Here is a 24,071-nt window from a genome sequence, read left to right as displayed (position 1 = left end):
GGGGATACAATCACTTTCATGCTTTTATATTATCTAGTGCTTTAGGTAGTCCAGCTAAATTTTGAGCGTAATGTACTACAGCTTAAACATCTTTTAGACCAATGACTACATCCATTTGGATTAATGGAATGATTCAATGAATAACACCAAATTTGTCAACTCTAATTTCAATTAGTAGAGCTTAATCAAACTTTTCTTTACTGCTATTTCCTATGAGAATACAACTGAGTAAGCATAAAATGAATGCCAACTTCTATAGAGCTTATTAGGAAAAAAATAGAGCATTCCTCCTAGTGTGTTAACTGTACCATTTTGCTAATTAACAATAATGTCTTTTTTTGTTGATGGGCATGAAAGCCCATTAAGGCATTTTTAGTGCCTTGCTTTAAGAATAAATGATGTTCACTAGGTTTTGGCTTTCTTGGATAATAATTTTTATATAAAAATGTAAGTCCTTTAAAAAGGTCAAGTTTATTAAGTTTTGGTACTAAACAATGGACATAATACAGGGTTTTATATGACTGCTTTGATCACAGTTAGCTGGGTCTTTTATGCCTCATGTCATCTACCCATTAACTCTTCAGCTTGTTGAACTCATACTTGGATTTGATGAGTTCTTGTAACATAGATAGAGTGAGGTGTTTGGGAGGATTTATGATAAAATATCTGTGACTTCAAATGAACATATGCTTATTGCACAGTTTCTGTTGCTCTCACCTAATACTATGATGATGAAAAACACTGTTTTAAGGAAAAAATAGCAAATTTTTTTATGTCCTTCAGGAAATAACAATGAATAGAAGAATATCCTAAGTAGATCATATGTTTGTGATGAAGTTCGCCAGAGACTCAGCTAAAATGTAATTGTACTGGAACTTCTAACCTATACTTGTACCACAGTGTGCCCAAGAACTTAAAGATAATTAATAGTATGATTAATAATATGATTTTCTTTCTACTTCTATTCTTTTTCTCCTTCTATAGTGTAAGCTCATATTGGGCAGAGGCCATTTCACTTATCCACTTATCCAGTTAGGTATTCAGGGAAAAGGTATTCATTCATTCAAGAAGGAACAGTCAGTGCAGGGTGTGGGTCACACTTGCTCAGAAGCAGTAAGAGGCCAAGTGTGTCTGGAGCTCAGTGTGAGGCAGAGGGGACGAGAGGGTAGATTCTACAGAGCACAGAAGGCCATTATCAAGCCTTTAGATTTTCAGCTAAGTGAAATGAGGGTTATTAGCATAGCAGAGCCATGACTGGAATCACTCTGCTGTGCTGAGAATACACTTCTGGGAATAGGGGAAGGACAGAAACAGATTTAGGCAGCTATTACAATAATCCTGGTAAGAGATGATGGCAGCTGGGATTGGTGGTGGCTGCGGAGGTGGCAGGATCCACATTTATTTTGCAGATAGGCAGAGCCAATGAGTCTGCCTGCCTGACTGAAAATGGGGCAGGAGAGAGTGAAAGGAGTCAAGAAAGACTTCAAAGTTTTTGGCTAGAGCAACTGAGTAGATGAATTCCTATCAACTTAGAGGCAGATGGCTGAGATGGGATAAAGTTGGGGGGTGGGAAAGATAAGGCTTCAGTCCTGGGTGTTTTGCATGTGAGATGTCTAAAAATATTTTCAAACACTTGAATATTGACTCTATTGTGGGCCAAACTTAAAATGTTAGGTTTTCCTGGTCTCCTATCTCTTCCCCTTATACTGCAAATATGGTTCCATAGCCTCCACATTAAAATCTCTTTTAGATCCAGCCTCCCCATTTTATTCCCTTGGTAATTTCCTTATTCAGGCTTTTGTTACCTCTTAACTCACTGTATCATCTTTTTATCTAGTCTCCATTTGCTCTAATGCAGCCATCTTCTACATAACCAGATGTATATTCCTAAAAAATAAATCTGATAATGGAACTCTCCTGTTTAAAAGTTTGCATTGGTGTCTCACTGCTTAATAAAATGTAGGGCTGGCCTCAGTGATTCTATCTACACAGCCCCGCCCTACCTCTCTTTTCTTTTCACTACACACTAAATATGCCACAGGCAGTCACGCTTCTTTGTCTGGCAAACTCCTATCTGTTCCCTAATACCCAGCCAAACATCATTGTTTTTGAAAAGCCTTTCCTGACTCCCTTCAGGCAAAACTGGCCATTCTCTCCTCCGTGCTCTCACAACACATCAGTTGTACTTCCACTTATAATGGTATGTTATTATTGGTTTATTTACATATCTATCCTACGAGACTTTCAGTAGTGGCTGCTGTGTCTTTTCTATTTTCCCACAGCATCTCATTAAGTGGTAGGCTCGTGGAAGACCCTCTGCTTACTGAGGCCCCAGTGAACCTAAGTATTGCTCAGAGGCAGCAAAGGTGCCACCTTGCTCTAAGATCTTTCAGCTTCAGTGTGCCACCCATCACGGCTCAGAGAGTGGGGCTTAGAGAACACCTTCCACCATCATATCTGCAGCATTATGGACAAAGATATTTAGGACCACCCAAAGAAAGGGAAGCTGGTGGCAGGCCAAAACAGTTTGCTAACAGAGCAGCCATCATGGTACCTGAACTGTCAGCCATTTCTTTATACTGGAATATACTAAGGTTTTTTTTTTTTTTTTTTTTTTTTGAGACAGAGTCTCGCTTTGTTACCCAGGCTAGAGTGAGTGCCGTGGCGTGAGCCTCGCTCACAGCAACCTCAAACTCCTGGGCTCAAGCAATCCTGCTGTCTCAGCCTCCCAAGTAGCTGGGACTACAGGGATGTGCCACCATGCCCGGCTAATTTTTTCTATATATATTAGTTGGCCAATTAATTTCTTTCTATTTATAGTGGAGATGGGGTCTCGCTCTTGCTCAGGCTGGTTTTGTACTCCTGACCTTGAGCAATCCGCCCACCTTGGCCTCCCAGAGTGCTAGGATTACAGGCTTGAGCCACCGCGCCCGGCCTATACTAAGGTTTTTATAACATGTCTATGAGACTACATAGCACAGCTTTTGAACAATCATCCAATTAATCCCTAAAAATTAAACAATTCTGTTTTTGTTCTCCTACCAAATTATAAAACCAGAAAAGCAAGAATACTGCCACCTAGAATAATGTGCTATGGCCTCCAATAAAAATTGTTGACTACAGCAATGATAAATGAAACTTGATATATTTTACTCATACAAAGAATGGTAAGAAATGGTAGATTACTAGAAAAAGTAAACATAAAACAAGCCCTAAGAATGGAAACCTCAAAATAGTTTTGAGATAAATATTTTAAAAACCTAGTAAGAATCGACTCAATTTCAATACAAGGGTGCTCCCTTCACTCTCTATGTTAAGTACAAAGATCATAAGAGAAGACAGGAAAGAAAAGAATGAGGTCACACATTTAGAAAATAATCTGTTAAATAATATTTGACATCACTCCTCAAAAATTATGAATATAATTATCATATACTTAATTTTCTATTAATCTATGTCAAATATTTGTCTCCAAACCTCCTATTTCTTCAGGTCAGTTGTCTCATCTTTCTTTCTTTTATATCTTACATATTCTATTTTGGCATTTAACTCTGTACTTTTCAGGGTATAAAATTTTTTCTTACATAGATTACTATAATTGTCTTCATTTTTCCTTCCATTTTACTTCCTTTCCATTTCTAATCATTTACTTTATTTTCATTTTACATATTAAAACATTTTTGCTAATCTTAATGATTTCCTCCTACTCCACCCTATCTCTGAACAATCAGTTGAAATTTTCTTTGCATTTTTGATATAAAATGGGGAAGTTAATTAAAAATGATGGTCAATAGTCATGGTGAATATAAAAATACTCTCAAGTAAGTTTCCTTCAACACAAGGATAAAAGGGAGCATCACTATTGAGGGTTTTCCTAATGCTTATGGCACAAAAGCAACAACTTGAGTATTTGAAATTTTTTCAAGAAGTACTCCCTAATACTACTATGATAAACAAACCTGTTCTTAGGGAATGAGTAAGACTGTGATCCAAAACAAACGTAACAAATTTCTCAAGTACCTCTCCTTTGTCACAACTTTTTAAGAAACCCATGCTCTTCTTATCCTTCTTTTGTTGTATAACTCACAAGAGAATTGAACATATTTTGAGATCTCAAAATTAGGAAGCACCTGCTGAAACAAGGTTTGTAGGTCTAAGAAAACACAATGCAGCTCAGTTACTCATTAATAATAAAATACTCAATTCTCTGCTAGAGCAACAGATACATTGAACAAGTGTTCTCTTTAGTTGCTTATATTCATACTGACTGATACACCTCTAAGGAAAGAGAAGACCAACAGCACTAAAACATTATGCATTTCCCTAGGGATAAAGTTTGAAACAAGAATAGTGAATCTTTAGTTGAAGATAGACAAGTAAGTCTTGTAATGGGCAATTTCTGCTTGTCTATCTCATGCCCTAACATCTCTGAGCTGTTACCTCTTCTGTGATGTACACATATTAATAATAGAAATGAGATGGGTGGTATTAGTTTGGTTCTGATATTAACTAGCAGCCTAAAAATAATTATTAAATTAGTATGAGAAAGGCATTAATATTTCTAAGAACTTTCATACAATATAAAGAAAATTATTTAAGCTATAATATAACACTATTTTAAATAAAATAACCAAGATTTGATATACACAATGTGTCACACTGTGATATAGAAATTGCTAATACTCAATTTTTTATGCATTTCAAATGCTAATGCTCTACTACTGGATAATTAATCCCTGGGTTATTAAGATTAAAAGTTTAATTCAAAATGGTTCTTCCAAGTCAAGGCAGACATTTGCCCTTTTCACACTTTTAAATAGAGGCTGGCTGAGTGTAATAATTTAAAAATATATATATAAGAAAACAACATACAAAAATGTTTAAAAATAAAATATCTCATAATTATGACCTGCTTAAGATTTTGACAAGCTCTATAAATTATAACCTGTCTAAAGTTATACCTGGTCAATTAGTTTATTAAATGTTATAAATCCTTAGCCACAACTACACAGCTTACTGATAGCTAGGAGAACAAATTCTTACATGTAAATTTTAAAATGACTCAATTGTCCACTAACAGTTTTTTAAAATGTCTTGAATCCAAACAATGAACATCAGTAACCTTAACATTATTGATTGAATGAATTTAGTTATATGGTTCTACTCAGTTTTGTTCACCTTTTTACTAGTACTAAAAATTGTCAAAGTCCAAATACATTTCACTATTAGTACATACGATGTAAATTGAGATGCACAACTACTGACCATCACTTTTTAATTAACTTCCCTATTAGGCCAACTTTTTCCCTAAATATTCTATAAATCTTTCCTCACTGGAAATTAGTGCTTAATGCAAAAGAGTATTGTTTAGTGTCTCTCCATTTCCATTTATGTCTTCAACTGTAACCTGAGAATAGCATAAAATATTAACTACAAAGAATCAGGCCTGATAATAAAGTCATTCCATATAATTTTATTGCTTCCTATCTATCTTAAGCCCTTCAATGGACAACTGCATTATTTTCTTAAAGAAGCAACAACACTCTTTCACTAAAAATCTCATTTTGAAGTTTAAAATAATATCTAAAAAGTACCAAGTATAAGCCTATAGCATCAAGTCTCAGTAATCTACACTAATAAAGATATAAGCCATGACAGACATTCCAAAGTTATTTGTCTTTCACTTTAGGAAATGATTTTAATCAAATATAAGTTACATTTTGATAATTTGTCAAGAAACAAAAACAAAATTAGGAAATCATACAGTAAAGGTTTAATTGCCCCATTTGTTTTTCATATCTCTAGGAATAAACTTTTTCATCTTTCAAGCAGACATCACAGATAAGACCAGAGCAGCTGAGTCTGGGCTCTTTTTGCATAATTATTGCTACATACAGTACCTGAAAGATACCTAGGATGGTAACTGTTGGGGCCTCAAAGTCTTTTTTCTCTAATAACAATAATTTGTAGAGTAATTTAGGATTGAAGTCTATTGTTGATGTTATTACCATTTTAAACAAATGTATTCATTTAAATGTTACCATTACCCCATGGTGCCTTACAAAAGAGGAGTCTGAGGTCCAAAGAAATTAATCTGGCCAAGATCACAGCCAGAAAGCAACCGAGCCTGGAATTATGCGAGGTCCTCTGATCACAAATCAGTGCTTTTTCTGCCTGTACCTTCCCACCACCTCCCAAGGTCCTTAATTAATAAGTATGTTAAAATAAACGCTTCAGTAGCAAATCATCAAAAGACAAAACTGATAGGGGGTAAGATTGGCTCAAAAACAGTCATTTGAACCCACCCCCCTTTAATTTTTTCTCATTAGCTACAGATACAGACTTTACAGGGGACTTATCCATCTAAATAATTAGCTAATGAACCACCTTTGGATCTCATTACATTTTTTTCCTCCCTAAAACAATCACTTGGCATTTTCCCTGTTTTTGGTTTTGTTATAAATTATTCTTACTTGTGACACTAGAGGCAGACAACAAGCAAAAAACATGATGCAAAAGAATAAAAATCCTGAGTTTTCTTGCAGTTAGGACCCCTGGAGAAATCCTGATCTCACCCCTCTCCAATTAGCTGCAGAGCCTTGGATGATTCCTTAGCCTCCTTGGGCCTTTTTTTCCTCCTCTGCACACTGCGGAGAAGAGTATTTACTTCATAGGGCTTTGTAAGAACGACAGTGATCAATCGCATACCTGTGCCAGGCACAGAAACTACCCACATGTCAGGCTGTCGTTCACCCTAGAGAGCCCCTTTATTTTTTTCTTCACTTAAATCTTATGGGAAAAGAGAGATTGCTAATGTATTATACATTAAACAGCTGAATCAAGAATTATCTTAAATTGAAAAAGAAACCATATCTATGTAGGTACCTAAGTGACTCAAAAAAAATTTCTGGGTACTTAAATTCAAACATGCTTTGCATTACTCATATTTTAAGGCAATTGATTAATATCAGACTTGATGACTGTAGGAAGTTTAAAATTTAAATGCATAATTCAAAACATCCTTTTTCTGTCTCATACTAGCTATAACTGTCTCTACTGATGCAAAATATAAAATCAAGTAGCACCACCTTTTACTATCAAGCACAGAGGGGAAGAACTTCTCCCTAGGCCCTAACCACACAAATCACTGAATTACTATTAATAGCTTATAAAGACAAGGCCACTGGCAGATGAATCCGAGGCTTAGAACCATCCATGCTAAATGCCAATTGTGTGTGTCTGTGTAAATCCAGTGAGCAGCCTGCCTTAGTATCTAGCATGGATAAATTGCCTAGGCTAGGGCTAGCAAGTCTGTTTCATCTTAAGTGTCAACTATGATTGACAGTGGCAATCTGAAGCAATGTATATGGATGCACTCTGAGGCCAAATCGAAGCTCTGCAGAAAAGAATGCCAGGATTAATCTGTAATACTTGCTAGCCATTAGTCATCTATTTCCAGAATCATCTGGCCTCACTGAAAAAAAATAACAGTATTAAACAGCTGAATCAAGAATTATCTTAAATTGAAAAAGAAACCATATCTATGTGGGTACCTAAGTGACTCAAAAAAATTTCTGGGTACTTAAATTGAAAAAGAAACCATATCTATGTGGGTACCTAAGTGACTCAAAAAAATTTCTGGGTACTTAAATTCAAATATGCTTTGCATCACTCATATTTTAAGGCAATTGATTAATATCAGACTTGATATTAGACTTGATCAGGCCAACTTATTGCTAGATATTTATGATCATACTACTATAGCAGTGAGATCTCTGGGGATCTCAGTGAAATAAAAGAAGTGTTTTTAAGAGACAGGTGACAAACCAAGTGCATGGCAGAGTCAATGCTGTGTCCACATCCAATATTCTTCTCCTGTGCTCACACTCACAGCTAGACTTCATCTCCCAGCTTCACCTACATTTGGGTGAGGCCATCAACAGAGTTCTTGCCAATGGAACACAAGTAGAAATGATGTCTAGGCCTGGATCTAAATCTTCTCCTGTAATACTCCCCTTTTTGTCTTCCTTCCCCTGTTCGCCAGATGCATTGGATCCAGTGGAGGACACTGAAGCCCTAGGTGGCAGAATCCCTAGAGAGAAGGAGCCATCCACAGCAGAGTGTGATATGAGCAAGAAATGAAACTTGTATCAAGTCACTAGCTTTTGGGATTCCCAACAATGTAGTTCTGGTTGAGACTGACAATCACAGGACCATGTCAATACATGGATCAACCACGACCTGAGCTGAGCAAATCAGAATTCTTCCCTGTGATTTTGTAAAACTCTAGCTCAAGGAAGAAAGCTCACTTTTCTCAGTGAGGCTGTGATGATGTGAGCCTGGGAGCTTTAGTTCATTACACTTCCAGATATATTGAGAAAGTTAGTCTGCAAGAATGAAGAAGGTGCCTCACTACTACAGTGAGAAATAGAAACAGGATGTGGAGGGAGAATCCTGAACAACTATTAGACAGGTATATCTTCACCCCTGTCTTCTCCTCATATTGGTTAAAAGGACCAAAATGTTTCTCTTTTTGCCTAAACTAGTTTAATCTATATTCCTGTAACCTGTAACCACAATAGTCATGACTAATATGGGTATAAAGTAGGAAAAAAATCCTTCAACACACAGATAACATGTTGGCATATATTTTTCCAAAATATGTATTATGGGCATATACACACTCTAAAAAATGAAAACTGGACCATACCTCATAAATTGTCCTTCTACTTTGACCATCTAATTTTTCAAGGTTGCCCAGTATTTCGTTGTTTGGAAACACCATAATTTTTTAATCAAGTATTTAGGTGTATTCAATTTTGTATTCCTATAAATACATTGATGCAACAAACTATTTTTTGGAAATAAAATATTTTTCTAATAATTTATCTGAGATTAATTTATAGAAGTCAAATTGCTTGGTCAAAAGATTTTTCAAGGGTTTTGTCTGATATTGTCAATCCTCCCTCCTAAATATTTATATCAATTTATACTCCCACCAATTGAGTGCTCAATTCATACTATTTTTCCACCTGAGAAAGTAATGCTGAGCCGAACTGAAGAAGGACTTCTTTCTTAATTCACAGTACTAGTCCATGAAATGATTAGTATAATCGGCAATAGGGACCAAAGTAAACTCTCTATTCCATTTGTGTGTGTGTGTGTGTGTGTGTGTGTGTGTGTATGTGTGTATATATATATATATGGAACAGATCATTGGCATAGTAATGTCACTATAGCACACAGTTCTTCACAAAAGCAATAATATAGCTAAAAATTAGGTGACTCATTTGGAACCATGATGACTATTATTGTGGGAAAAAAGAACAAGTAAAAACCACAAAACAGTGAGGAGATGCAGATGTTAAACAGTTGGTCCAACCCACTCATTAGCCGAGCCTCAAATCAATCTCCCTCAGAGGTACACTCATGGGTACACTCATGCTCATTCAAGGGTAGCCAAAACCAGAGTGTTACATGTTAGAATGCTTAATGAAGAGACCAGAAAAACATGAACTACTGCAACCTTGATGGGTTAAGGGGGAAAACACCATGACAAAACTACATTAAGCCATGTTCTATGTATTTAGCTAGATGTTGGAAGGGCTATAAGCTGTACACTATGACACTAACCAATTAATAGTGAGATTACAGTGAGATTTTCTAGAATAGATGTAGCAACCAGACTAGGTGAACAAAGCAATGATACATCAGGGCACCTGCTCAAGACAGGTAGATAAGAATTATTCAGTATTAACACATATGGAATGTGTGATTTTGACTCCTGGGAAAGCAGCAAAAATGAAGAGCTAGACAACTCTTGTCCAGCAAAAATGCTGGACAACTAAGATTCTCTCCAGCCCAAAAGGCCCTCCAGATTTGGGGTTGTCTAAAACATGTCTTCTCTTAACATTCTCTGCCCTCTTAAACTCAGTCTTCCAGCAATCCTCAACTTCCTTATATTCCTAAGACGTGCCTTGCTCTCTGTGAGCCTCTTCCTAGGCAGTAGTCTGCAGCAGCCCTTGTCTACACCTCACCCACGTAAGTCTCACTCATTGTTCAAGTTGGGCTTAAACATCCCTCCCCCTGCAATGTACCTTCACTGTAGCTTTACCTGCCCCTCCCCACACCATTAAAACTTAATTCCTTTTGAATCACCTGTAATTATTTTTTTCATTTTCTGTCTCTCCTACTAAGTCATAGGCTCTCTGATGCCAATGGCGGTGTGAATCTTGTTCACCCTGGTATCCCTGCCTCCTGAAACAATTCCTGCCATTTAGAAGATATCCAAATATTTGTTAAATGAATAAATAATGGGATTGTGCTAAATAAGCTGCTGAAAGCCTTGACACTGAAAGTAATTGCTGAAAATGTAAACTTCCCCCCCAATTTACCAACTTTCTCATTGTTGTAACTTTTCATATCAAGGTTATATTTTTCCCCAAATTAAAATTTTGTCATATCACAAGAATACAAGTATTGAGAGGATAATTATGTACATTAAGCAATTTAATGTTTTTTGTTTGTTTTCCTCCAATATTACACTTCTTTTGTTTTTATAGTGGTTTGAGAAAACAGGTCAAGTTAACTTTCTCTCTTCTGAAAGTTAGCAGGTAAAAGTAAAGTTTTTAAATAGAAATTTTATGACAACAAAGTGTCTAAAATTTGGGAAACAAAGTGTAATAAAAAAATCATTCGGCAAATATTTACTAAAACCTGCTACCAAGCTACAATTGGTGTTAGGGATAAGGCAGCCTCAAGAAACTGCAGACCGGAGGAAGAAAAAAACCACTAAACGGAATCTTACCACAGCTCTGGGAGTGGCAGGACAGAGATATACACACGGATAGCCATCTAAGTGCTGAGAAAGAATATCTAAAGCTAAAAGTTTAGACATGAGCTTTTAAAAAGATATTAAAACATAGACACAGCATGTTCAAAGGCCCAAAAGTAGTGCAGAGTATAGTGAATCTAATGAATTCCAAAGCAGTTCAGGAATGAACTGTCAGGTGTGTGTGTGTGTGTGTGTGTGTGTGTGGGTGGGTGTGTGCGCATGTAGGCAAAAACAAAGGATAGAAAAACAGGCTGCTTGCATATCTAGTATATAGGTGAACTATCAAGGAAAAAACACCTGATAACCCAGATAAATACTACAGGTATCATTCCACCCATTTGGCTGAATTCACAAGAAAACAAAAGCAATCCCAAGGACCAAAAAAGAACGAAGTTGCAGAAAACCACATGGTAAAGTAATACTGATGAGAAGGCTAGCCTGAAAGCATGTGTTAGTCTGAGTGGCCTAGAGGCTTAGATTTTAACAGCCCTGTGGAAAACAGGAGACAAGCAAGGCCTTTACCACTAAACAAAGTGACTAGATGGAACTGAGACCCCCACACAAAGCTGGGATCCTCAAAGAGTTACTCTCTTAGGAAAATTAATGGGGGAAAACCCCAATAAAAATGAATACCTTCCAGCAATAAGAGACGGCAGAAAAATATGTCCCACTCATACTAAATTCTGAGTATTTGGAGTGGGGTTTGGGGGCAGATATCTCTGGGGCATTTGTATCCATAGCTTTTTTTCCCCTTGCTGAAGTCTATAATTCAAATTTATATTACAGCCGGGCGCGGTGGCTCACGCCTGTAATCCTAGCTCTTGGGAGGCCGAGGCGGGCGGATTGCTCAAGGTCAGGAGTTCAAAACCAGCCTGAGTAAGAGCGAGACCCCGTCTCTACTATAAATAGAAAGAAATTAATTGGCCAACTGATATATATATAAAAAATTAGCCGGGCATGGTGGCTCATGCCTGTAGTCCCAGCTACTCGGGAGGCTGAGGCAGAAGGATCGCTCGAGCCCAGGAGTTTGAGGTTGCTGTGAGCTAGGCTGACGCCACGGCACTCACTCTAGCCTGGACAACAAAGCGAGACTCTGTCTCAAAAAAAAAAAAAAAAAAAATTTATATTACAGATCCACAATCCGATATCTAAGATCCCTGAGGACCATATATGTTTCAGAATTCATGATTTTTAAGATTCTACAAAGGTATTATCATATACACACCATATATTAAGTAATAATTCGGTATAATTTGAACAGTACACCATAATAAGACAATATTTCTGTAGCTCAATACATGGAACTTCATGATGGTAGTATAAAGACTACATCAGTTCAACTTTTGCCACCAAGTGATTTCCAAAAACAATTTTGGTTTTCTGAACTTTCTGGATTTTCAAATTATGGATAAAGATTATGGACCTGAACATGCACTAGATGGGAAATTCCAAGAGTAGAAAAACGAACTTCAGATGCTTCTAGGATGGCAGCACCTGCGGGACCTATCTGCTATCTGAAATAAATACAAATTCTCTCTAGGTGACCCTAGGCTTTCCAGGGTGACCCTAGGCTCCACAGATGAAGTCCTAGCCAACATGACCTCAGAGTCTAAAATTACAAAAACATGAGGAAATGTCATGATTCAGGGTCAGGCAAAAATAGCAGAAACAGAATTTCACATAATGAATCTATGAGATATAGAATATAAAATTAGTTATGTATAAAATGGTAAAAAATAAAAGAGGAACTCAAAAATATATGAGTGAGAAACATATGTTATCCAAAAAAGGGGACAAATTTGAAAAACTTCAAAAATGAAAAATATAAATGAATAAAATTAAAACCTAAGAATGTGGAAAAACAGACAAAATACAGCTAAAGAAATAATAAATGAACCAGAAAATATCTGAAAAACAATGCATGCAGAATAGAAAAGAAAGCCTTAGAAACTTTGAAAGGTATATTTAAAGATGTAAGGATGTAATAAAGTCTAACATATGTCTAATCGTATTTGAAGGACAGAAAGAGAATGGGTATAGGCAGTAATCAATAATAACTGAAAGGCTGAGAATTCTTCAGAACTGATGAAAGATGTGAATTCTCAGATTCAAGAAACCAAACAAGTTCCAAATAGGATAAACAAAAGGAAAGCCGTATCTAGACACACATATACTACGGAAGAACAAGATAAACAGAAGATTTTAAAAGCAGCCACAAAGGCCGGGCACGGTGGCTCACGCCTATAATCCTAGCTCTCTAGGAGGCCGAGGCAGGTGGATTGCTCGAGGTCAGGAGTTCGAAACCAACCTAAGCAAGAGCGAGACCCCGTCTCTACTATAAATAGAAAGAAATTAATTAACCAACTAATATATATGGAAAAAATTAGCTGGGCATGGTGGCACATGCCTGTAGTCCCAGCTACTCGGGAGGCTGAGGCCGAAGGATTGCTTGAGCCCAGGAGATTGAGGTTGCTGTGAGCTAGGTTTACTCCATGGCACTCACTCTAGCCTGGCCAACAAATCAACACTCTGTCTCAAAAAAAAGTAAGTATCCTAGCACTTTGGGAGGCCGAGGCGGGCGGATTGCTCAAGGTCAGGAGTTCGAAACCAGCCTGAGTGAGACCCCGTCTCTACCAAAAAATAGAAATAAATTAATTGACCAACTAAAAATATATATACAAAAAATTAGCCGGGCATGGTAGCGCATGCCTGTAGTCCCAGCTACTCGGGAGGCTGAGGCAGGAGGATCGCTGAGCCCCGGAGATTGAGGTTGCTGTGAGCCAGGCTGACGCCACGGCACTCACTCTAGCCTGGGCAACAAAGTGAGACTCTGTCTAAAAAAAAAATAAAAAAATAAAAAAAAATTTTAAAAAAGTAAGTAAATAAATAAAGTGATCTCAATCACCTTTAAAAAAATAAAATAAATAAATAAATAAATAAATAAATAAATAAATAAATAAATAAAAAATAAAAGCAGCCACAAAATCAAAGGAATTACCTAAAGGCAGGTAGGCTGATGGATAAATTTTTAAGAGCAACAGTGGAAATGAAATGAATAAAATATTATCTTTAAGGAGAAAATAACCGTCATTCTAGAATTTTACATACAGATATACTATCCTTCAAAATCATGAACAAAATAAACATTTTTAAAGACAAAAACATAGTTTACTACTAAAGAGCCTCACTGAAGGAGCTTCAGAAGGATATAGTTCAAGAAAATCTTAGACATAATCAAGGAATGGTAAGCAAAGAAGTCATTTACAAGGGAGTTGTATCTAAATAAATAATGCACATATCAAATAATAATGCCTAGCTTTGGAGGTTAAAACTACAGTAGAACTAAAACATTGAACAATAATAGCTTATAAGTTAGAAATGGGTGGTTGGGGGTAAAAGTTTCTAAATTCCTTTGCTTTGAGAAGAAAAAAGAGATACTGATCTATTTTAGACTTTATGCATATTAAATTTTTAAGGGTAATCACTATGAGAATAGATATAGTATATATAACTTCCAAACTATAGCTGAGAAAAGTTGGAATTAAAGTAAAAACTGACACAGTTCCAAGGAGGGGGCAAAAACAAGCATGGAGAAGAATAACGGCCAAATCACTGAGAATATATATGTAATTGTTACAGTGCTGATAGTAGCAGTAATGGTACTTGTAGTAGCAATAGCAGCAACAGCATCAATTGTATTAGCAATGGTTAGCACTAGTAGTGCTAGTAATAACTGATTGTTATTGCATATTTATATGTCAAGCACTGGAATAGGCATTTTAAATGTATTATCTCACTTATTTTTCACCCAAAGTTAGGTAGGTACTATTCTTAATCTTCATTTTATCGATGAGGTTTATTACTAATATAAACTAATGCAGAAGAAGGAGATTTCAGAGAGTTTTTAAATAACTGATCACCTATTAGATTTAGGAGATGAAGACTAACTCTTAGTTTAGTGGCTTGGGCAACTGAGTAGGGAATCCCTGCCACCCAGGAGTAATTCTAATATTTTGTGCATGAATAAAGCCAATCAAAGACACAGGATATCTAAAGAGTTGCAGAGTTGTGTCTTTCTTCTTTGGATTGGCGAGTTATCACTGTTTCAAGAAGCTTGGTTGTGAAAAATAAAAGCAAGGGATAACAAGCTGGTTGCTAGAAGAGCTCACAGAGTCCAAAGACTGTGGGTGGTTTTGTTTGTTGAATAGAGATACTCAAAAATGCTTATAAGAAAGATAGAAAGAGAGGTTAAAGACAAGTATGACAGAGAGAATAACTCATGTAGAAAGGAGGAGAGGTATAATTTAAAATTAAAGTGCTAAAGGAGAATAATCAAATGATCAGGTCAAAAACCAAAACTACACAAAGCAGGCAGAGATCCAGCTTCTCTCTCTCTTGAGTAGGCAGGAATGGCATATCACAAAATCCTTTAAAAGACACCAGATCCTCCTTAAAGATGCATAATAAAGAAACCCTCAGTCCACAAGGTTGGGGGGGAGGGGTGGGGTGGGGTGGGGTGAGCAGTGGGGGCTTGGAGGGGGAACCTCACACACCCCACAACCCCATACCCAGGAAAAATTAAGAGATGGCAGGAAAACAGCTACAGAAAGACTGTGGGCTCCAGGGTACAATTCTTTCTCCACTTTGTTCTTTCACTTAACTGCTCCAAAGAAGAGAGTCCATCATTTCTTACTCATAGTTCATTGTCCAATTGACCCTGGGGTAAGCCATACAACTATTCTCCCCTTTATGAGAAAGAAAAAAATAGAGCAACTCTCACATTACATCAATGCCTAAGAAAAAACAGCCAACATTTCCCTTATGAGCAAACAATATATTTCTCTAAAAAGATAAAAGGAATTCACAACAGAAATGAAACTGAGAAAAAACATTTTTAACGGCAAGAAATATGGCTTATCAAATTATTTAAATGCACCCTGATTATATTTGAAGGCTCTCTCAGTAGGTGCTGGCTCAGGAGTTGAGTAACCTAAAATACAATTTGGTAATGAAAGCATCCTCACTCAGCCTTCAGGAATAGGGTCATGTGGCACTCCTGACCTTCTTTACCAAGTTGTTGAAACCAAGATAAGCTCAGAACAACACCCTCTCCTAGCATCAATGAATTTGAAAGGGAGAGGTAAGATGTTTAAAGGATATTTATTTGTGAAAAGCTAAGAGGGAGATCCACGGCAACTTAGTGCACAGATTAAGTTACAAATGAGCCTTCAGCAGCCATTTATTAAACATTAAGACTAATATGGCATTGTATCAAAAATCTAGATTCCAGTCTAAAATGCTGAAAGCTAACATTGTAATCACAGTATGAATGTTTTTTACTGGCTATATAATTTATATGTTTTTCCAGATAAGCATTTTTAAATCACTAAAACAACTTTTTAGAAATCAATTTGAGTTACCAATTTTATACTTGTTCTAAGAAATGATCTGCTAACCACATTAACTGGAAAAATAAAAAAGGTCTAAAGTGACCCAAATATATTTAACATTATACCATTAAAAAAATTCCCTTGAAAAATGAGAAAGTAAAAATATCCAAAAGAAAAAAAAATCCTTGTTGTTCCACTAGCTGATATAAATCTTGTTTAATTATTTTTAAGTTGTTTTTAAAGTGTGCTTCTTCCTATCAGCTAAGGCTCTTTGCCAGTGTCTTAGAAGGGAGAAAAGAGATCTCGTGAGGGTCAGGGTTGGCAGAAGTTCTCCCTTCTAGGACACTGTGGTTACAGGAACACATGGACTGAGCCCCTTATAGATTTATAGTATGAGTGATAATCAGATTAAATGCTTTTCAGAAGTGTATTTCCCCTCTCTCTTCTTGACTGCCCCCAAAATAAGATAATCTGTTCTAAACCATTCCACACTTGGGCTGGATCTTCTGGTGAAATCAAGAGAAAGGAACAGATTATACCCTGGTACAGAAAAATTAGAGGGTGTGGTTTAGACAATAACAGATAGCTAAATGAGAATAGTTGGAATCAAAGTAAAATATGTTTACAGCAAGTTAGTATACTTCTCATATTGAAAGTTACCCTAATTTTTTACAAATTGTTCTAATTAATTTTGTTCAATAAGTTTTGCTTGCTTTTTGGATCTTTTTAGTACTATAGAAAGACCTATTATCACAACTATAAATATATGGTATCCACTGAATTGTTGTGGAAATAGCATTTCGATAAATCAAAATATATTTCATATGTACCGAGCAAATGTATATAAAGCAAACTAACTTTTAGGTTTAAATTTTTATTCACAAAATGTCTTACTTTTTGTATATATTTTATGAATAAAATTAAAGCAGCAAGAATTTTATGGTAATTTGCCAATATTTATCTTGACTCAAGACACAGTCCCTATCTCCTACCTTTACCAGATAGTCTTATAAAAAAATACAATCTTATTTTTTCTTAATTTAGGAGGAACAGAATCATTACTAAAATTCTAATCTCTCTCAAATGTGAGATTTAGAACTTAAAGCACTTGCTTTTTTTGTGGGATAAGCATATTATTAAAAACCTCCAGGAAGTTTAATATGGGGGAAAATGGGATTACTGATAACCAAATTGGCTTTTCCTAAGGTTTGTTTTGATGTTAATAGTAATGTCTAAGTTTGAATTTTGATTATCTTAAATAGGGTACTTTAATAATGTAGCATATATAGAAATCATTCATAAGCACTATTAACTGAAATAAATCTTTTACCAGGGCTGCAAAACTTTCCAAATTTCTCCCTGCAGGTGTTACTTTGGGCCAACTCTGTTTTCTGGTTTAACCTTGACACAGTATTGGGTAGGTAATGGGAACTCTACTAGATCTTTTTACTTTATTTAACTTGGGTTGTCCTTTAGGCCATCAACTACAAAACAGAAAAGGAAAACCCACTGAAGTATAAAACAGCTATGACCAAGAAGATGAAAACTTGTGGATGCTTTATATGCCATCAAACAGGCACAAGAAGTTATAGGAAAAGGGGGCAAGGATGTACAGATGAACCCAGAAAAATTCATGTCAAACTAATGTTGGTTAGGTGTTTAATTTTCAGTTGCAAAAGGCAACACTATTAGAGTAGGGTAGGGTATATGGAAGGAAAGTTTTACATAATCCAAAAGTATCATAAATTATATAATCCTTATTTAAATAATTAAGGTTTACCATTATCCTTTAAATGTAACATATAACTGCTGACTATGGTTATGGTTTTCTGAATACATTTTTCCTTCAAGAAACATGCTGTTATTGAAAAAAAGAAAGAGTATAGAGTTTCTTTATCTCCACCTTTTTACCGTATGTAATTCTGCCCTTAGATGTTAACAAATCATTTCTTCAAATGTATATCATAAATCATATCCCCTTAAGCATCATTTTATAAATCGCCATAATTAACAATAATTTTCTTGGCCTATCAATCTAAATAGAAAAATTATCTTTTAAGCTATACTTTAAATTATATTAAATATATATTTCATAAAGATTCTGTACCACATTAATCCAATAGCTTAAAAAAATTCATAGAACCATAAATTCTATTCTTATAATCTTCCAATGTAAACTCCAAACTAAAAAGTTATATACAAATCAAATAAAAATTAATTTTTTTGTTTCTAACCTCCAAACTCTACATTTTGTGCTCTTTTACTCCCAACCAGTATTTGATATTCTTAAAACCAAAACACCACCTATTTAAGAATGCATCAGTGCCTATAAAGAAACTTAGTCATGTGTTTGCATGTTTTAATAACAAGTATAATTCACTTTTATAACTGGTTTGTTACTAAAAACCTGTGAATAAATTACTGAAGTAATAGTCTACTGCTTTTTAAAGAAACTTCTCAAAGAATTATGAGAAAAAAAATCTTCTTATAATGCATGTAAATATAACATATATAATCAGGTTTTCCATATCACCTTTTCTTAGAATAGAACATATGAGTAGTGTAATATCTATCTTTCCAAATTCTACCCAAATGTTGATTTTAAGAGGAAGATAAATTATATGACTTATAGGAAAAGTAAAACGTCAAAAAGAAAAACCAATACTTCTTAGTACTTGGGTTTTGGTTATTTTTTAAGTGGCAGAATTAAATTCCTTTCATGAATATCATAAAGATTGTAATATGCATGTGGGTTGTGATGGTCAATTTCACACAAAACCATGAAAGCAGAATGGGTGTTCTGGAGATTAGACCATTTAGACTAATATGGTTCCTTTGCTCCATTCTCAATAGAGACTATTACTAAATAAATTATAGATGGAACTACAGTGGTTAAAAGCTATGAAAGTGAATTATCCCCTCCAAACCCATAAGTGGTGATGGATTAATAATATACAGTTCAGTGCCTGGCATACAGTAACTGCTCAATAAATATTTAGCTCTTATGACTATTATTCATATTAGTAATTTGACACCAGTTCCTATTTCAGCTGCTTTCTTTTAACATGGAATCCTCCCCCTATGATCCACATCTTCAAAATCACCCCACTGCTAACATATGTTGGAGATACTGAAAAACCTCCCACCTTCAAAATTTTTGAGAGACTTTTCCAGATCTAAAAGACTAAGGTGATGAAATATTTAGATCTGCAGAAAGTCAGCCTTTATCTGAGTGATGTATTAATGAAATGCTCTAATCTGTGAATGTTCTCTGAAATTTAGCAATATACTGATTGATCATTTTCATGATAGATCAGCATATAGCAAATCCATAACCTATACCTCTTTTATTACGAGGATTTTCTATACTGACATGCACTTTTTAGACATGAGTCATCCTTCCAGAGGTGGGGAAACTGATGGAAAAATGGCTAACTGATTCATTCAGCATGCTGCAGCAAAATGAGCTGGTCATGAATTTATAATTTCCACTTCTGTTAGGTACCCTGGCCCTGGTGGCCTCTCTAACTCTATAACGCATATAGAATATATGATACTGTAATCAATAAATTTTGTTAAACATTCCCTTAGGAAATGCACAATGGTGCTTTCCCCTCAGACAAGCTTCTAGAAAGAAAATTGTTATATTCTATGAGACAACAGGTTCACATGGCTGGACAAATCTTACAACGTCCAGCTGTAAGCTTCATCAATCTTTGCTTATACAGATAATAGAGCTAGAGTCAGCTCTAACACTGATGCCATTTTCTCAGCTGCACAAGGGAGACAGTGGGGGAAGGACTCAGGCAAAAGAAAACCAGAAAACAGGCAAAGGAAGCCAGATGGGGAAACGGATATGGCTATACCTGTGTCTCTTATGCCAATACTGATCTTTACCAACAAATATCATAACAAGACAGAAGATTCCAAGCAGGTCAAAAAGAATGAAAAACAACTGCAGAATATATTCTGAGGTAGCCTTACTTAGGAGGGTCTTCACTACCCAAAGCAGGTAAAAGTTTTTTTCGAAATCTGTTTACCCTTCAATAACAAAAATGTACTATGTTAATCAAATGGAATATTTCAGAAACATACAGATTCCAGACTAAAGTTTTTTTCCATCGAATAACCAATTATGAAAAAAATTATGAAGTACATGTTCTCATTTATAATTGTACCATCTCAAAAGCTGGGAAAGGACATCCATTTTGTGACCACAGCACAGTCATCTCATCCAGCATCTTCTGAGAACAGGACAAAGAAGTGTGCCAGGGTGTGTAAAATGAAATCGCCATTATCTGTGAAGCGCAATTTCTTCATTCAATACCTTGAATTTATTTCACTTTGGTGTGGTGACACATGACACACACCCACACCCATGCTCGCACACGAAACCTCAGCAGCAACACTGAAAAAGATACCATTTTACAATTGTCTGAAATATCTTTAGGAAAGAGCTAGGGTGATAAGTTTGACCTTCCATGAATCCATCTTTTATTTTTGGTTTTGACTGTGCAACCCCTGATTTCCTCTAACCTGGAGGAGGGAGGGTGATGGAGAAAGAAAAAAAAAAAAAGAGGTGAAAAGTGCCTCATCCAGGGTGTACAATTTCAAGGGTACTGCATATATCTGTATAGTTTTCCCCTCCACCAAGACCTTGAAAGTCGACAGGAGGAAAAAAAATGACTGAAAAGACAAGGTTTCGGGGCTAACCGAAGGAGACACCTCCACGACTGGAGATTTCAACCCGGCTGGGAGTTCCAAAGGCCGCAGCGTTATCGACCGCAAGCCCAGGCCGCACTGCCAGCATGCCGGGCGCCTCTGCCGTGCGCATGTCCCACTTATATAAAGAGATGCTTACAGTCCAGGTGCTTTTTCTTGGGGCCCATCACTTCATGAGTGGTGGCTTTGCAGACTGCTCTCGCTACAGCAGAGCCTGTCACGCTGTACTGAGCGGCGGCGATCCGGTCCGTGAGCGTTTGGCCCGACATCTTCTCCGGCTGCGTCTACCACCTCCTCTTCTGCAAGAAAGAAGGGGAGACGGTCCGCTTGGATCCGCAGACCCTACCCTCGGAACACCCAGGCCTTGCCTCCTCCCGCCGCACGGCGGCTCTCTCCCCCTCCTTCCCCGCCCTGGCACCACCTCTCAGGGCCAGCGACGCGCCAAGCCCTGCGCGTGCGACCGAGGTCCAGGGAGTCTTGGCCACGAGTAGGGCCGTCGCGCAACCCCAGCGCGGGCTCCAGCCCCAGCATCGTGACACTGTCCCCGTTCCCCTGCACGAGTCCGATAAGGCCCGCCTTGGGAGCCCCCCTGTCAATCAGCATTTTCCCTGCAACCTCATCCCCGGGTGCTGGGCTGGCCACGGCGTGCCTCGGGCTTGTTCCCTGGTTGCCGCGTCCACCGGTGCCCACCTCCCGCCCCCGCAGCGATTCCTCCTAGCAGCCCGCAGGCTTCGGAGAATGAACCGGATCCCCACGCCCTGGCCGCTTCCCTCCGCCTCTTCGCGCCGCTGCAGCGATGGGCTCGTCCTCCCTCAGTCGCGGTGGAGATTATCCTAGCGTTGCGCCATGTTATGCCCTCGCCTCCCCTTCCTTCCTCGCCGCCGTCCCCAGAGCCTCGCCGAGGCCCATCGCCCGCGCCCCTTCCCCCGCCGCCCGGTCTCCGAACCCCGCCGCAGGGGCCGCCCCAGGGCTCTGCGGAGGCGCCGAGTCTCTGACACCTCACCCTTCCTGGCTGTGCAGCGGGGCCGGACCGACAGCTCAGGCCAGCCCCCGCCCGCCGCGAGCGCGCCGCGGAGCTGTCACCCGGCCGCAGCCTTTCCCCGCGTCCCGGGATTATCCTCTCCCGACGCCCGCGCGGCCCGGGCGCGGGGGCGGGGGCCGGGCCGGGCCGCGCTACTCACCCCGCCCCTGGAGCGGCGCCGCCCGCCGCAGGATGAGCGGAGCCTGGGCCGCCCGGGGAAGCCGCGCTGGGTGGGTGTGCGCGACCGCACTCGGACCCCGTGCCCCGGGGCGCGATGCCTCCAGCCCTGGCCGGGCCCCCGCCCTCAGCTGCGCGGTCCCGGCGCCCGCCGCCCGAGCCCCAGAAGCCGGTAGCCGCTCGCCGCCGTCTCCTCCGCCAGCGCCGCCGCGTCTCTCTAGCGCTCCGCGCTGCGTCCCCATCCCCGCCCCCACCTCTGCTGTGGCTCCTCGGGCGAGTCAGGTGACGGCGGCGGACAAACCCGGGCGAGCCCTCTGCGGAGCGCCGGGCGCCCCCCTCCCGGCTACTCACACACGCCGCCCCCTGGGGCCGCGAGCTCAAAGGCGAGGGGGCGCCGCGCGCGAGCATCCCCGGCCAGCTCCGGGAGTGGAGAGGGAGGTGGGGGAGGCAGGGAGGCCGACACCCACCCACCAGCCAGTCACCCTCCGCGGGGCGCCCAGCAGCCGCTCCGCCCGCTGGCCCCGCACCCCGCACGCACTGGGCGAGCGCGCACCGCACACACCTGCCCGCCGCGTGCGGGATGCACCCCGGGCTGCCGGGGCGTGGGCCCGGCGGGGGACCGGGCTGCTCCCGCCCTACTCCGTGAAGGCCAAGGCAAGGGCGTCGTCGCGCGCCGCCTGGCAGAGCCCAGCCCCTTCTCCCCCACACTGTCTCTGACACGCCCGCCTGTCAAAGGCAGCCGGGGCCCAGATGGGCAGGGAGATTTCAAATGTCCGGTTCTGCCGGCCAGCCGCGACCCTTACCTGTGCGTCCTCAGCTCCTTGGGGCTCCTGTAACTTGTCTCAGTTACAATTGGAAACCGGGGTGGGCAGGTAATTCTAGCCACTTTGGTCTTAAACGGATACTGAGGTCTGCTGCAGGGACAAATAATTAACAAAGCCGTTAATCGAGTCCCACATTACATTCGACAGTAATCATTCGGGTGTATAAGGAAAACCCTTAAAAAGTAATTTCTGTCAGGTAAATATAGTGATTGAATGTCTGTCAATTGAATGGCAAGTGTAAATTTGAATTGTATGCATGAATTTCTAAACAGGGATGTGGACTTGGTTGAAAGCTTCACGTGTTGATATTTTCAAAGGTTGTTATTTATCTTAACCTAATTGTTAAAAAAATTTTCACAGTAGAATTAAGATCAGAACTTCATTTGTCAATTTTCCTGACATTTTTTTCCTGGCTACAGATGGTCTCTGTTCAGCCTTGAGGCCATATGTGCTTGCTTATAGATATCAAGATTTTGTTGTGTACTTGTCTCCTTCACCTGATGCAGTGTTCAGTATGGTCATGATTTCATAACTGCTGGGACTTGCCACTAATTAGAAGCTTAATGACTAAAGAAAGACAGCTCAAGACCACCAATGCCCGGTTTCAAATACTAGTCTTAACCATGTGATCCAGCAAACAAAAAACATTTCCATTCAAAAACTTATACTCAAATTTTGTAGCAGCCTTATATAATGGCCCCAAACTGGAAGAAACTCAAATATTATTTTATTAGTAAATGGATAAACAAAAGGTGGTATGTCCAAGCAAAGGAATACTTCTTAGCAATAATAAGAAACAAACTAACAACACAGATGAATCTCAAATGCATTATACTAAATGAAAGATGCCCAATCCAAAATGCTACTTATTGTTTTGATTCCATTTATGTGTCATTCTGGAAAAGTCAAAATTATAGAGATGGAAAGTAGATCAGGTGCAAGGGGTGGGGGGTGATGGTGGTGGAGATTGACTGCAAAGTGGCAGAAACTTTTTGGAATGATGGTAATGGTTTAAATCATGATTGTGATGGTGGCTATACAACTGCATACATTTCTCAAAACTTGTCACTGTGTACACTTAAAATTGATGAATTTTTATTGTG

The 24,071-nt window shown here is 38.9% G+C and overlaps 1 protein-coding gene across 16 annotated transcripts in view; it reads right to left on the bottom strand.

Moving 5' to 3' along the window:
* The window catches only part of SNAP91 (synaptosome associated protein 91), a 135,649-nt gene extending 112,833 nt beyond the window's left edge, over positions 1 to 22,816 (bottom strand). For 5 of the 16 annotated variants that reach the window (XM_020287083.2, XM_076003146.1, XM_076003140.1 and 2 more), the window contains exons 1-2: positions 22,128 to 22,353; positions 21,086 to 21,245 (exon numbers count right to left, since the gene is read on the bottom strand). In XM_020287083.2, coding sequence (XP_020142672.1) covers positions 21,086 to 21,215 — 130 coding nt within the window. In that variant the 5' untranslated portion in view covers positions 21,216 to 21,245; positions 22,128 to 22,353. The other 11 variants (XM_076003141.1, XM_076003144.1, XM_076003137.1 and 8 more) reach the window with 7 other exon arrangements.
* Positions 22,817 to 24,071: the final 1,255 nt, after the last annotated feature.

This window comes from Microcebus murinus, chromosome 5 (assembly GCF_040939455.1).
Source record: "Microcebus murinus isolate Inina chromosome 5, M.murinus_Inina_mat1.0, whole genome shotgun sequence".
NCBI classification, from domain to species: domain Eukaryota; kingdom Metazoa; phylum Chordata; class Mammalia; order Primates; family Cheirogaleidae; genus Microcebus; species Microcebus murinus.
This window is presented reverse-complemented; position numbering and strand designations above follow the sequence as displayed.